Source organism: Protopterus annectens, chromosome 5.part1 (assembly GCF_019279795.1).
Source record: "Protopterus annectens isolate FY-2018-M chromosome 5.part1, PAN1.0, whole genome shotgun sequence".
NCBI lineage: Eukaryota > Metazoa > Chordata > Ceratodontiformes > Protopteridae > Protopterus > Protopterus annectens.
In genome coordinates this window covers 532,197,387-532,212,616 of record NC_056736.1, presented here as the reverse complement: position 1 = coordinate 532,212,616, position 15,230 = coordinate 532,197,387, and the positions used below count along the sequence as shown (strand labels likewise).

General features: G+C 42.0%; 1 protein-coding gene across 3 annotated transcripts in view; it reads right to left on the bottom strand.

The window, feature by feature from the left end:
• Positions 1 to 15,230, bottom strand: part of ZDHHC23 (zinc finger DHHC-type palmitoyltransferase 23) — a 543,478-nt gene that overhangs the window by 224,815 nt on the left and 303,433 nt on the right. For all 3 annotated transcript variants that reach the window (XM_044073154.1, XM_044073152.1, XM_044073153.1), the window contains exon 2: positions 12,539 to 12,705. In XM_044073154.1, coding sequence (XP_043929089.1) covers positions 12,539 to 12,687 — 149 coding nt within the window. In that variant the 5' untranslated portion in view covers positions 12,688 to 12,705. The remainder of the gene's footprint in view (positions 1 to 12,538; positions 12,706 to 15,230) is intronic.

Here is a 15,230-nt window from a genome sequence, read left to right as displayed (position 1 = left end):
CTCTGATTTTGAAGAAAAATGCCAAGAAATCTAAACTCACAGGGACAGGAGCAGTAAAAGGATCTATCAGCTTCTGCTGAGCCCAAATAGAGAACCTTTTTTTATATATCTTCCTAGTAGATGCTTTGTGAGCTGTTATCAGAATCACTTGAACAAGGTATGAAAACCTGGAATGTCTAGCCATCACTGGAACTGGAGAAACCATGCGGTCAAATTTTAAACCTTGAAAGTCCGGATGAGTGTGTCAGAGGATGGGACAAAAGGTCAGGAAGAGGCTCCAGAGAACATAGCGGACAAAGTAGATGAGACCAAAGAAAGGTGAACCAAACCTGGGGAGGCCAGAAAGGAGCAAAGAGGATTACTTTGCTCTTCAACCGATGATCTTTCTGAAGGAATTTGGGAATCACGGGCAATGGCGGAAATGCATAGAGTAGACTGGAAGGCCAACCATGGACTAGATCATCTCTCGGGGGTTGTCGCTGGGGAGGGATCAGGGCAAAGAACTTGCTGCATTTGTTGTTGAGGGGAGAGGCAAAGAGGTCACAAAAAGCTTGACCCCACTTGTGAAAGATCATGTTTGCCACTGTCTGGTTCAGAGACCACTCATGAGGCATCAGTACCCATTCTGCTAAGCCCATCTCCTAGAATGTTGGACTCACCAAGAATGTGCATTGCAACTAGAAAGCAGTTAGTAGAGATTGCCCATTGCCACACACTCACTGCTTCTCGATACAGTGGGTAAGATCTGGTTCCCCCTTGCCTGTTGATGTACCATACCATGGACATATTGTCCATTTGGATTGCAATGGTCCCCGAAGGACGGAAGCTGTGTAGTGCTTGCAACGCTAGAAGAACTGCTCATCTCCAGGAAGTAATGCAATTTGGCCTCCTGAGATGATCACGTTCCTTGAACCATCCATCCCAGAAAATGCCCCACTCCCACCCCAATTGGGAGGCATCCGTGGTCAGTGTGACACATGGTGGGGGAAGAAAGGACAATCTTGGTAGACTTCTGGGGAATGGAGCCACCAGAGAAGACAGCCTTTGCAAACCCTTGATAGTTTTATAGAATCAGTCAGAGGATGTTGATGTAACCACCATTGAACCGATAACATCCACTGTAGGATTCGTAAGTGTAAGCATGATGTAGGCAGTAGCGTTATCATGGCAGCCACAGAACCTAACACTCTTAGAACTAGTTTCACTGGAGGAGATGGGATTGCTAAGATTTGAGAGACATGAAATCTCAGGGTGGCCACGCTGTCTGTAGGTAGAAAAGCCATAGTTCTGGTTGTGTCCAAACGAGCTCCAATGAAGTCTATCAGCTGAACAGGATAGAGCTGCGATTTTTGCGTGTTTACAGTTATGCCCAGAGTGGGACCTAGTTGTAACAAGTAATCCCTGGCTTGAATGAGTAAGATGACTGGCTGAAGCGGTTAGGACCCAGTCATCGAATAAGGAAACACATGGAATCCCTGCAGTTTGAGATGAGCTGCAACTACTGCCATGCATTTGATGAACACCCTGAGGGCTGTGGTGAGACCAAATGGAAGCACTCGTAATTGCCATGTTAATGATTGGCTTGGTCGGGAGGGATCTCCTGACTGACTCATTTTTGGACAAGCTTTGTAATTTCTAGTGCTGCTGTCTCCCTCTGATTGGGTGGCACATCTGGGAGGTATGTTTTCACAGTTTAGGAAGGTTTAAGAAGGGAATGGAGTATCCTCTGGATACGATCCATTTCACCCTTCGTTTGTGATGGCTATCCAGCTTTTGGATGCAAGGATAAGCACCACCCCCCGACTGCCTCCAGAGATGAATAGTCAGACAACCCTTCAGTAGCACTGAAAGGGTCTGAGGAGGAATCCCAAGATCCTTGATTCTGTGGACCCCCTCTGCCCCTGGCAAGGCATTAACCATTATAAACGTTTCCTCCTCTGCCTTTGGGGGGAAAAGTCTTTCTGAGAATCCTGAATAGGACCTTGAGATTTAGTGAACCACAGTTTTTTTCCCTCCATGCTTATTCCTGGAAAAGGATCTGTGTGGAGTGTAAAAATGGATTCTGATAGCAGACAAGGTCTTCCCATCCTTCTCGCTGTGGGAGTGTGTGTCACCAAATGTGGGGCCAAACAAAGATGAACCATCAAATGATACAGTGAAAAATGATGCCTTTAAAGGTTCTGCAAAGTCACACAGCTGCTTCCAAACATGATGCCTAATGGCAAAGCCAGAACCAGCAGCCCTGGAGGTGCCTTCAGCGCATGGGCCATCAGCCACAAGGACGAATTAGAAATCGATTGGAGAGTGGACAGTCTGGACGAAAACATTTTGCATTCCTCTTGAGACATGGACTCACGGACTGAGCTACAGAGTTCCTTGATCAGGTCGCTCTGTAGCCTGGTAAAATGGGACAAACAGTTCAATGCTCACAAAGCAAAAGTGGATGAAGCTTAAACTCTCTTGCCAAACTTGTCCAAAGACCTAGACTAGGGTGATGGCCAGTGGAACTCTCCTGAGCTAGCTCTTTTTTGGCGCCTGCCGTGACAACCATTGCATCTACTGGTATCCCTTTAGTGCAGTGGGATTTTCCAAGAGAGCACTTAATATTTTGTTTGCCAGCTTGGGTATGGGCCCTAAAGTGTCCGGATCCTTCCATGCCCTGGTGGAAACTAACTCAAAAAGAGGGTCTGCCGGTGGGGGGGGGGGGGGCAGGATGTAAATGGGCCAAGGCAAGCAGCCTCCAAGAGCACGGACTCCGCTGGGTTAGGCCTTTGGGAACACCATCCACCCCTTCTGATGGAAGATCTCTAGGATGTCTGCAAAGGAAACATTGTCGGGTACCCTTCCTCAAAGTCAGTGTCTGTAGTGACTGATTCCTGCGGGGAGTCCAAGTGTCTCGTTTTACACCTCATATTTGGGATACTCCAGGGAGATGTCAGAAGAAAAATGGGGTTCCACAGTGGGAAGAGGTTGGGGGCTTTCTTGGCATGGTTAACTATTTAGGCAAGTTCATTCCAGACTTAAGCCAACTAGCAGCATCGCTCAGAGAGCTGAAACAAAGATGTATTCTGGTCATGGTTGGAATAGCACCAAAGAGCATTTGATTTCCTGAAACAGAATTGCCAGCCCACCAATTCTCAGATACAATGATGTTCACAAACCAGTTACTCTTTCCTGGGATGCTTTGAAATTTGGTCTTGGTGCAGTCATTCTTCAAGAGGGTCAACTTGTAACCTATGCATCCAGATCTCTAACCCAAACTGAAATGCAGTATGCTCAGATAGAGAAAGAACTCTTGGAAATTGTGTTTGCATGTTCAAAGTTCCATGATTATATTTATGGCAGACCTATCCAGATTGAAACAGATCACCAACCTCTAGTCACTATTTTTAGAAAGCCTATGCATTCAGCTCTAGCCGGATTGCAATGTATGATGTTGAGATTGCAGAAGTACAATTTCAATCTTGTTTACACGAAAGGCAAACTTCTTTATCTTGCTGATGCATTATCCAGATCGCCCAGCAATACCACTGAAGAGCATGAGAATGAGAACCTTGATTTTGAAGTCATGGAAATGAGTAATTTTTCTTCCATACGTCTTGATGATCTTAGAAATCATATAGCCTCAGATACTGTTTTACAGAAGCTCAACCCCTTTATCAATCGAGGATGGACATCAAAGCAATCTAATCTACCTCAAGAAGTGCAACCTTATTTTCCTTACAGAGGTGAGATTTTGTCTAGTAATGGCATTGTCATAAAAGGTCTGAAAGTAATTGTTCTAAAGTCCTTGCAACAAGAGTATATTGCTATCTTGTATCGTGGCCACCCAGGAACCAATTCTACTAAATGGAGGGCGAGGACTAGTATTTTGGCCTTTTATGTCACAACACATTTGAGAGAGTACTTTCATCTTTTTCTGTATGTAATAGTACAAAGCCACATCAACTGAAGGAACCACTTCAGCTAAATCAGATTCCTGATCTACCTTGGTCAACAGTAGTCACTTGACATTTTCGAATGGAATGGTCAACATTACTTGGTGTTAGTAGACTCTTATTCCAATTGGTTTGAGACTCACTACTTCCTAATCTAACATCCAGTACTGTCATTACAAAGATGAAGCATTATTTTGCAGTTCACGGTAGTCCGAACAAAATTATTTCTGACAATGGTACACAGTTTACTAGCCACCAATTCAAAAGATTTGCCAAACAGTGGGACTTTACTCATGTTACAAGTAGTCCCGAGTATCTGCAGTCAAATGGGTTGGCAGAACATGCAGTTCAAAGTGTGAAACAGTTACTAGAGAAGTCAAAACAAGATAATAGTGATTTTTCCTGAATCTCTTGAATCTCAGAAATATTCCTCATGATAAACATCTTGTTTCACCCGCCCAGGGACTTCTATTGAGACAAACCAGAACTACCTTACCAATCAGCAGTAGTTTGTTTTCAAGTGCTAAGAATAGCAGATTTGTGAAAGCCCATCTTTTAAAGAAACAGTTACACTTCAAAACATCTAAAACTCATAACATCTAAATTCAAAACATCGAGACCAAAACATCTAAAACCCATATTTCATAACATCAAAAATGTGTAATATGGAATAGTGCATCATGAAACGTGTAAATGTTATAGTTTAATCTGTTATTCGTGTGGTATCAGTATGAGATGTTGTAGTTTTTATTTATATACTTATTTACATAGTGCAGTAATTTATACTGTTTATATAATGTTTATTTTCCAACTCTGTGTGTTTTTTAGGCCATACAGGTAAGTGATATAGACATTATGTGTACATTCCTTATGGTGATCGCGATACAGTGGGGTTAGGAAATTAACTTTTTCCCACTGTAGTGCGATCTCTGAGTTGGTATATTTAATTTATGGGGGGGCACTGGGGGGGTGCAGGGGGGCTTGCCCCCCTGCATAAACACAGCAAAAAGTGTGTTTGTTAGTTTGGTGTTACAGGTTGAGGGGATATTTTTATGCAATTTGTACTGTTCGATGCTGTGATGCAAATTTTCAATGTTATGGGTTTTAGATGTTTTGGTCTCAATGTTCTGAATTTAGATGTTATGAGTTTTAGATGTTCTGAAGTGTAACCAAAGAAACACCTATCCCAGAAGTCTTATTACGACAAGTCCAGCAAACCACTCAATCCATTATGTGAAGGAGAGAGCGTGAGAATGCAAATGTACAAAGGTTATGATCGGATTGGAGTCATGAAGAGTATTTGTCCAGAGCCGAGATCATAAATTGTGGAATCACAAAGAGCAGAGTTTAGGTAGAATTGGAAACACTTGATGCCGACGTCCGAGCCTGTACCACAGCACCTAGCCTGTGAGTTGTCCAGTGTTCCTGAGGACGTTCCAGTGAATATCCCTGTTCCTGAGATGAATCCTAAAGTTCCTAATACGAGTTGTTCACCGAAGACCGTCCCTGTTGCTAAACCCAATTCTGAATACTATGTTACTAGATCAGGTCGTATTTCCAGACCATGTTACAGATACACAGCAACTTGGACATGAACATTGTGTTTGTTTTTGATCTGTATTATTGCACATCTTATTCTAATTTCATTTAATTGAAGATGATCTATTTTAGAGGGAGGATGTAGATCAGTGTGTGTGTGTGTACAGCTTTAAGAAGCTTTCCAGAGGCTTGCACAAGTGTATAAATACTGAGCAGGTGCAAGCCTGACTGTCACTTTGTAGTAAGTTGTTTAGATGTAAGCATGTATGTCTGTGTATTGGTTTGTTTATATTTTGTAATGCTGCTATCCATCCTGATGTGTTTCTACGTAATAAAGCATATAAGCGAACTACCCCGCCTGTCCGTCATCTATATTAGAGAAGGACGGGTGACATGGTCTCAGAAGTGGCACGTCTAAAAAGGACAACCCCCATCTGAATCTGAGCTCTGAGGAATTTCCTCATCATCCTATCCACATCAGCCACTGAAGGACTACTGGAGGACCTAGTGGAAGAGGTGGTTGACTGGGGCCTAAATTCTCTCCTTGGGGTCCCTTGGAGAAAAGGGGAATAGAACCAAGAAGAAGGCGGTTCAATGTTGAACCCGGGTGTGCGGGTTCAAGGAGACTTAGTTTGGAAAACAGTTGGATCCAAGGCTGTGGGAGCTGCATGATTTCTCTTAAGATCCAAAGGAGTCAAATCTGATTTTTTTAAATTTTCTGCGGAGGCTCCGACGAAGATGAGGCAGAGGTAAGTACCATTCGGAGAATGGTGGGGAATCTTTTACGCGACTCCTTCACCTTCGAAGAGAATTTTGCAGGTTTACCGGGTGGGTTGAGCCCCTGAAGAACACAAAGAAGCCGGCAGCATACCCTTAAGCACTAACTTACTCCACCTATCACTAAGTGCCCTGGAACTAAAGGCAGCACAAATGAAGCAGGCAGTATTGAGTTGTGATGCTCCAAGACAGTACATGACAATAGACACACTCCCTATGGGCATCTCAGTTGGGAATCTTATGCCCACAGGAAGTGCACATTTGTAAAGTATGTTGGCTTTTCAGCCATTTCAGATGAAAAAAGCAACAGGGTTGGGAGGTTGGCTTAATGGTTAAGGTGTTTGCCTTACAAACACACAGTGCAGGGTTTGAGTCTCACAAGGGATAATTGGCTAGGTTTAAAATGGCTCACAAGGGCAGTTAGCCTAGTACTAAGCTATGAACCTATGAACCAATGACCTAGAAAAGGGTTAATGGCAGAAGTAGAAAGGAAAATAAAGTTTTTTTTTTTTTTTGTTAGTTATGTTGACTACCAGCAATGGTAGAAAATTAGTAACAAATGACAAGCACCAGCTATGGTATGGACAGAACTATTAAAGGGTAGAAAAGGGTGGAGGAAAAAGTTATCAGAAAGAAAACTCAAATATTTAACAATCAGGAGAGGGAGGTGGGTAATTAGAAAATGACAGATGAAAAGTTTTAAAAGAAGTAACTACTCACAAAATGCCGAACAATATCCAGAAAACCTCTCCGAGGAGGATCTGCGTCTGTGTGTTATTGGCGGCAAACGAGATGTGAGGTACTGCTAGGTGACCGGGGCATTATGGGTAGGTGGAAATGCTTGCAAGTTGGATCCGAGAGTCTAGCATATGTAGCCAAGTTGGATCTGAGGTTAGATCTGATACCCATCGATTGAGGAATGAATGAACAGGACATCAGATCCTCGACTTTTATAAACAAAACAAATACTGTTTGAAAGCCACTTAGAAATTGTAACCTTTGACACATGATTTCCCAATTTTGCTATGGAAAAGGAGAAATACAGTTAATTTGACTTTCTAATATCTTTACTGTGTAAATAGAATCTCATCTGTCTGGATGGTATAGAGCACATGTTAGAAAATTGGGGAACAAGTCTGGCAATCAATGGATTGATCCAAACTTGTTTCAGAGGAAACCTTTTGGAGAAAGGTAGAATTTGTTCTCAATGCACTCTGATTTTGTGGAGTGCTTGTAATTCAGAAATTCATTTACCAGATGTAATGGCAATTAGGAAAACAGTTTTCTAAGAAAGGTACTTAAAGTCAGCTGAAGCTGCTGGTTCAAAGAGTTTCTGAGTTAACGACCGAAGTAATATTGTGACATCCCATGGGGGGACTGTCCCAAACTGCAGGCCTCAGCAAAAAAAAGCTCCTTTATGGAAAGCTTTAGATATTCTAAAAGTAACAATCATTATGACTTGTGTGAAAATTTGAAATGGCATCCATTTGTCTTTGATGGTAGAAAAAATAGGTCCTTGGTGTAAAGGTTCTGAAAGAAATTCCAATACGAATGGGGGGAGTTGAAAAAGGGTCCAGTCCTTTTGATAAGGTAAGACTTTTTGGTTGATTGCTTTTTAGAAGAAATTATGTGACTTACAGGAGAAGACAGCTTGCCATCTCTGGCTATTGTTAAAATTGGAGAAACCATGCAGTTAAACCTTGGGGCTTGCAGATCCGGTAGAGGCATCTCGGATGGGTGACGCAGAAGACCTGATCTGTGATCCTGCACACAGGGCAGGTGAAGCAAATGAAGCCAAAGGAAGGGGAACCAAACCTGCTGGGGCTAGAATCAGGCAATGAGGATCACTTGTTCTTGCACCTCGTGGCTTTCTGTGTGAATTCTGTCAGGAGGGATATTGGTAGGAATGCAAAGGGGAGACCCAGGGACCAAGTGTGGACTACAGCATCTCTTGGTGATGGTCCCTGTGGAGAGCTGAGGGCAAAGTTAGCTCCAGCAGCTGACAATTTCTATTGCCACTGTCAGAGACCATGTGTGAGGCAACAATGGGAAGACACTGCCCATTGCTAGAATTGCATGGACTCCCAGCAAGGCTGATACGATACCATACCACTGACTTATTGTCCATTTGGATGTACATCACATCCTTAGGTAGATGGTCCTGAAAAGCCTGTAAAGCTAGGAGAACTGCTGAGACCTCCAACATACTGAATCTGGCCCCTGCAGGTGACCAAGTACCTTGAATAGTCTTCCCCTTGAAATGCTCCTACCACCCTAGAAGAGAATGTGGTTACTGTGGCCTGGGGCAATGGAAGACGAAAGCATCTCCCTTCTGTAACTGGCAAAGAACTTATCTAACACATTATATGGTTTCTGCATAGTTGAATGAGACAAATTCTGGCACACAGGGAATGACCAAAGGACTGAGAGAGTCCAGTGTAAGATCTTCATGTGATATCTCACTAATGGAACTAAAGTGATGGTAGAGGCCCATCAGACCTAATAAACAAATAATCCATTTTGTTTTTGGACATGGATGCTGAATTACCTAAGAAGCCACCAGTCTTGAGGACAGCACTCTTGCTGTTGGGAGTTTGGCTCTTCGTTGAACTGTGGTGATATGACATCTGCTGAATAGGTTGTTATTCCTAATGAGTGTGCAAGATTGACAAGTAATGTTTGATGAAGTAATAGCAGATCCCTGGAAGGAGCAAGTTAGGAGCCAATTGTCTAGGTATGAGAAGACCTGGATCTCTTGCAGTCGAAGATGAGCTGCTACCACTGCTGTAATCTTGGCAAATACCAGGGGGGCTGTGGTGAGACTGAATGACAGTGCTCTGAATTGGTAGTGATCATCTCCCAAACAGAAAAGGAGAAATCTCCTGGATTGCCTTTGAATCATTATGCGGTAGTAGGCATCTTGGAGATCTAGAAGGCATATCCAATTGCTATTCCTGACTTGGGTAGCTTAGACTGTACTGTGACCATCAGGAACTTTGTCTATTTTACAATTTATGTATTTATTTTATTTAACATTTGTTAACTGGGAAAGTTCAACTTGGAACAAAGCCAATTTTCAGTGGAGGCCCGGAGAGAAATGCTCCAGATGCAAATCTTTCTAATGTGGGAGGAAGCCAGAGTACCCGGAGGAAACCCACACGAACGCAGGGAGTACATGCAAACATGGACTGAGGTGACGGAGGTTTAATATTGGCCTGAGGTTCCTGTCTTTTTAGAACTAAAAAGAACCAGGAATAGACTCAGGATTGTAATTGGTATGGGGGGACCTGTTGGATAACTTTTTTTCCCCTAGCAACTTCAAAACTTCTGTTGATGCAGATTCCAACTGATCAGGAATATTTAATCTCTTCTTTGGAGGATACAAAAATGAAATGGTACAGCCTCTGGTAATTAGCCTTAACACCCAGGAATCTAAAGTAATGTTTTGCCAAGCTTGTGGGTGCAAGGTTAAATGCTCCCCAGATAGTGCTTTAGCCTGGTAAACCTTCAGGGGCTCTGGTAGGGTTTCTTAGTGAATGGACTCAGGAAACCCTGATTACGCAGTCTGCCTCTACCTCTTGGACATCATTTCAAGCTTTCCCCCTGCCTTGGGGGGGGGGGGTCTGTCCTCAGTAGTGTTGTGGTGAAAAACCTGCAATTTTCTGAAACACATTTTCTTTCCTTCTCTCTAATTCCTGGAATAGGATCTCTGTGGGGTGGAGAAACAGATTCCTATGGCAGAGTCTTATCTTTCTCACTTCTGGTAAGAATCCTTTTAACTTTGAGTCTGAATAGAGCAGAACCATCAAAGGGAGCATCAACAAAGGACACCTTGAAGCTTTCTGTAAAATTGCATAGCCACAACTGGGCATAGGAATGCATGGTAATGCCTGTACAAGCTGCACTTGCTGTACCATATACTGCACTTGATAGCAGGCACATGGCTTCATTAGTGGTGGACTGCAGGCTACATTTGGGTGTCCACTGTTTTTTTGGATACCTGAAGGCAAGTTACCCATGACAGACTTGGAAATCTCCTTGATCAAGTCCCTATGAAAACATGTCAAATGTGCAAGGAGTTTCAGTGGACCAACCTCCTTTCTGCTTCGTCAATTACAGGATGTCTTCAAATGTGACATCTTTCAGAGGGGATTTGGGGGATCCTTCGCCCTCATTCAAATCCATGTCCTCAGTGACAGACTCAGGAGAGGAATCTACCTGCTTCTGTTTGAATGTTTCCTTGGAACATGTCTCTGGGGTTCTGGCGGAGATAGGTCGGAATCAGACTGGGAACTGGGAACTCGAGTGTTGAGTAATCTTAAAGCTCAAGGGTTCTGACTCTTCCTACTGATCCAAATGAGAGGTGTAAGAACAGGTTCCACTGGGTGCAGTGATGGATACAAACTCAATGCACACACCTGCATTCTTGGCCCCACCAAAGCAGTTTCCACAGCCTTGAAAGTTGACGCCACGACTGGAGCTGAGGAAGCATTCAAAGTCTTCCCACTCCAATCAAAGTCAGCTCTGAGAGGCACCTCAGACCCGAGCGATTGAGCACTGAAGCACCAAAGGGATGGAACAGCTCGAAGAATCTCGGGGTCAGCTCCACCACCAGTACACTGACATCAATGCTTCAGCTCCAAGACTAGTCCTGATCAGACAGCAGTAGAGTCAAGAGAGTAAGGGATGTTGAAGCCAAAGTTCCTTGGATTGTCAGATCCAAATAAGATGTGCTAGAAGGGTTCAGACCCATGGGAACCAGTTCCAGTACTCAACCGTTGTTGGAGAAATAGTACGATGGAGTCAATAGGCCTGTACACAGACCTCCCCTCGGGGGGGGGGGGGGATTCTCAGTTGGATCTGTGTCCTCAAAAAATGCCCTCATCATTCAGCTGACATCCATTTTTATCAGGCTTCAGGTGGATCAGTCTGATCTTGACAGTGATGTTACAGGTAAGGGCCTGGAAGGACATTTATCTTGCAGGATTGGTGAATGGAGCCCAGGGATCACTGGGTTTGGATAAAAGGTAGCTCGAGGGGAAGGAGTTTGGACCTGACAGGTGGATTCGACTGCCTCAATGTTTTGGGGTTTCTGACCTAACACACTAGTTGGATCTGGAGACCTTTTCCTTGACTTGTCGGGCCTTTTTCTCATCTAATTTCTTTTCTTCAGCCCTTTTTTCTGAAGATCTATCCTTCTCTGTTTCTTAGTAATCTTATCCTTTTCTTTCTCTTTTTTCCTCTCAGTGGTGGGAGAAGCAGATTGAGGTCTTAACTGGGAGAACATAGTTGGAGTAGAAGATCCTGTCTGTGGGGGGAAGCAAGCCTTTTATAATCAGTTTTTCCTCCTATCTTGCATAGCTCTAGAACCAAAGTCACACCGAATATTACAGTTTGCCTGTAGATGAGCAGCACCTAAACAGGACACACACAGAGAATTAGGATCTTGGGAAGGTATCTTGTGTCCACAGACTGAACATTTTTTAAATCCTTAAGTTTGTCTGACATCAGAATACTATCAGAAATTCCTAATAAATAATACTAGAATTCAAAACGAAGCCCAAGAAAAAGCTATCCAAATATCCTATTGCTAATACCACATACACACAAACATGTGCTATACTATCTTATGTTTAAAAAAATACAGCTATGGAACTATCTAGAAAACACACAGTATAGATGAGTATAAGATAAAACACAATAAAATCCTTAAAACTACTGTAATTTAAGTCCAATACTATACTACACTACCTAATACTACAAAAAACACTAGAGAGTGGAGTTGAGAAGGAAACGCATTTAGTATCTTTCATTTATTGTGAACTACTGACAACAGCTCACTGATAACACGTCTGGACAGAACAGGTGGCAAACGAGATCTGAGGTAATTTAGGTGGAAGGAGGGAATTGTGGATAAGGGAGGAGTCAGAGCATCAGATCCAAAGTTCTGAAGAAGGTGCTGACATCAGATCTGATAACCCAAACGCTGAATCGGACAAAACAGACATCATATCAGTTATTAACCATGCTGTTAGCCTTCTAGTTGAAGCTAAGTGATGAGCAACTGTTCCACATTGTCAGAGATAGTGTTGAGAGCTATACTAGTGCATACTGTTCTACAATACATCCTGCTCAGGATAAGTGTGCTTCTTGTGGATACTGTAAGGCAGTCTAGCATGTAAAGGGCATCCATAAGGGGATGAGGAGTGGGGAGTGGACAGTGGGCATGAGAGAGAGAGAACCAGCCTGACACATTTTAATCCATCTTGAGATTAAGCACTTACCTGTCACAAGCATCATCCAGATCTTGACAGTCACAGCAACATGCCACCAAATGGCTCTTCTCTCCATTTCGGTCAATGTACTCACAGCAGCACAATGACTCCTCTGGCTCCAGTGGTTTGGAGCACTTCTTTGCTCTTGTCTTCTGCATTGTCACATAACAGCATTCCTGCAAAAGACGCACACTGTTACAGGGTGTACCACCATCTCTACCCAGAGAAAACAAAGAATGGATGGACTGTACTGTTTACATTTGAAGCTAGATGAGTTCCAGCAGAGATGTAACCAGTGATAAGTACAAATCTGTCAATACATACTAACAACAATAAACAATTACAGGGGCCTTGGAAAATTTGCTTAATTCATATCCAAGGAGTCATTTAAGAGAGACAATGACTGAATAGTCTAAATCCTCATAGCTACATTAACCACTATGCTCACACAAATATGCAGTGTTAATTCCACAGCTTGAAACACTCAAACAAAAGCAGCTTACAGAAACAGTGCTGCAGAAATACTGTTCAAAAAGCTTTTATATTGACCATTCATATACAGCAAAATGGCTAAAGCAGAAGATCAACAAAGCAACAATATTCAGTCTTCTGTATGCCATTTCAAGACTTCTGAGTAGCAGTACAGAGATGTGCAATGTTATATCCCTGAAAAATATATAAACCATAAAACTCTGAACTACTCAACAGACATCTCCAAAATATGTAAAAGTCCAAGAACACCAACAGTCTGGTAAACGATAACTCCACACAATAACTGCTCGGCTCGAGCAGGTTACAAAATATTTATTGTCAGTGACCAAAAAAAAAATGATAAAATAAAAAAACACCGATTGTACAAAAGTTAACCTTCCAAGTTAACCTTCCAAGTTAAGCGCTTTCATCTCGTAAAACAGACTTCATCAGAACAATATAATTGTGGTTCACAATCGTTTAAATGCACTTTTAGGCACCAAAATTTAAAAAGACAATACTTATTATTTAAAAAGACATTACTTATTTTTAAAAACTTCACAATCTACTAACAAGCGACAACCTTGATCTACTATCAAAGTGATGCCCTATGAGGTAACTACCACCATAAAATAAATAAATATATATCGATATAATGTATTTACAATATATATATTTTTATATGTATACACACATATGATATATCATGAATAGTAACCTATAAATAAACATCAAATAAAAAATATCAAATAAAAAAAAATAAAATAAAAACACACTATTTTAAATTTGCTATCATCGATCATGTTGGTAGACCATCTTCTGGTGGCAATTTGAAGGCTCTCTTAGCCATGAAAGACAGCAGATGGCAGATTTTTTACAGATTTTTACAGATCCTACAAGGCCACTGGGTATTAATGATCACATTAGTATTAAACCATTTTTGGTTATAACATAATGCTATAAAACCATTTTTGGTTATGACATAATGCTATACTGTCATTGTACCTAATTCGATGTGATTTTTTATTTGATATTTTTTATTTGATGTTTATTTATAGGTTACTATTCACGATATATCATATGTGTGTATACATATAAAAATATATATATTGTAAATACATTATATCGATATATACCTATTTATTTTATGGTGGTAGAGTTACCTCATAGGGCATCACTTTGATAGTAGATCAAGGTTGTCACTTGTTAGCAGATTGTGACGTTTTTAAAAATAAGTAATGTCTTTTTAGATAATAAGTATTGTCTTTTTAAATTTTTGGCACCTAAAAGTGCATTTAAACGATTGTGAACCAAAATTATATTGTTCTGATGAAGTCTGTTTTACCAGATGAAAGCGCTTAACTTGGAAGGTTAACTTTTGTACAATCTGTGTTTTTTTATTTTATCATTTTTTTTTTTTGGTCACTGACAATAAATACTTTGTAACCTGTTCGAGCCAAGCAGTTATTGTGTGGAGTTATCGTTTACCAGACTGTTGGTGCTCTTGAACTTTTACATTGTTGCTATCTCCAAAATATAACATACTGCACTCCCATGTTATCCTGACAGCTGAAACATCCAGAACTTAATACTTTGGGAGGATAAGGAACCACATTCATCATACATAGTAACCATGTTCAAAGATTACATCAAAATAAGAATTATTATGCATGTATAAAGGAATTATTTTTCTTAATATTTTCTTCCCCGCTCTCTCTCTCTCTTTTTTTTTTTTTAACTCTCTGCAGCTGCCCATCAGCTGCCCCCAACTCCTTTCTTCACTCACCGGGTCTATCAGACCCACATTAGTCTCCCTCTGGCTCTATACAGCCCATGTCCAGGGTTGGTGAGGAGATTCAGGATGTTGGTACAGTGTCATACTGCTGTCAGGGTGCATGTCCTAACCCACCACTCCAACACAGCCTTGCTCATACTACTATGGATGCCTTTGGGAAGTGCATGAGTGCTTCAGTGCATATGCAACCTCCCAGCCAAGCAGCACACTGCTTGCACAGCAGATCTCACTATGCTCTTCATGTTGCTACTGCAGCAAGATAGGCTGCCTCCTTCCTCCCAGGATGGGTGACCTGGCATCGGTCACCCACTCCCACCCTCTCCCCATCTGGTCCCTCCAGCTGCCTCCTTCCTCCCAGGATGGGTGACCTGGCATCAGTCACCCACTCCCACCCCCTCCCCATTTGGCACCTCCAGCATCCATGCCACCAGTCGA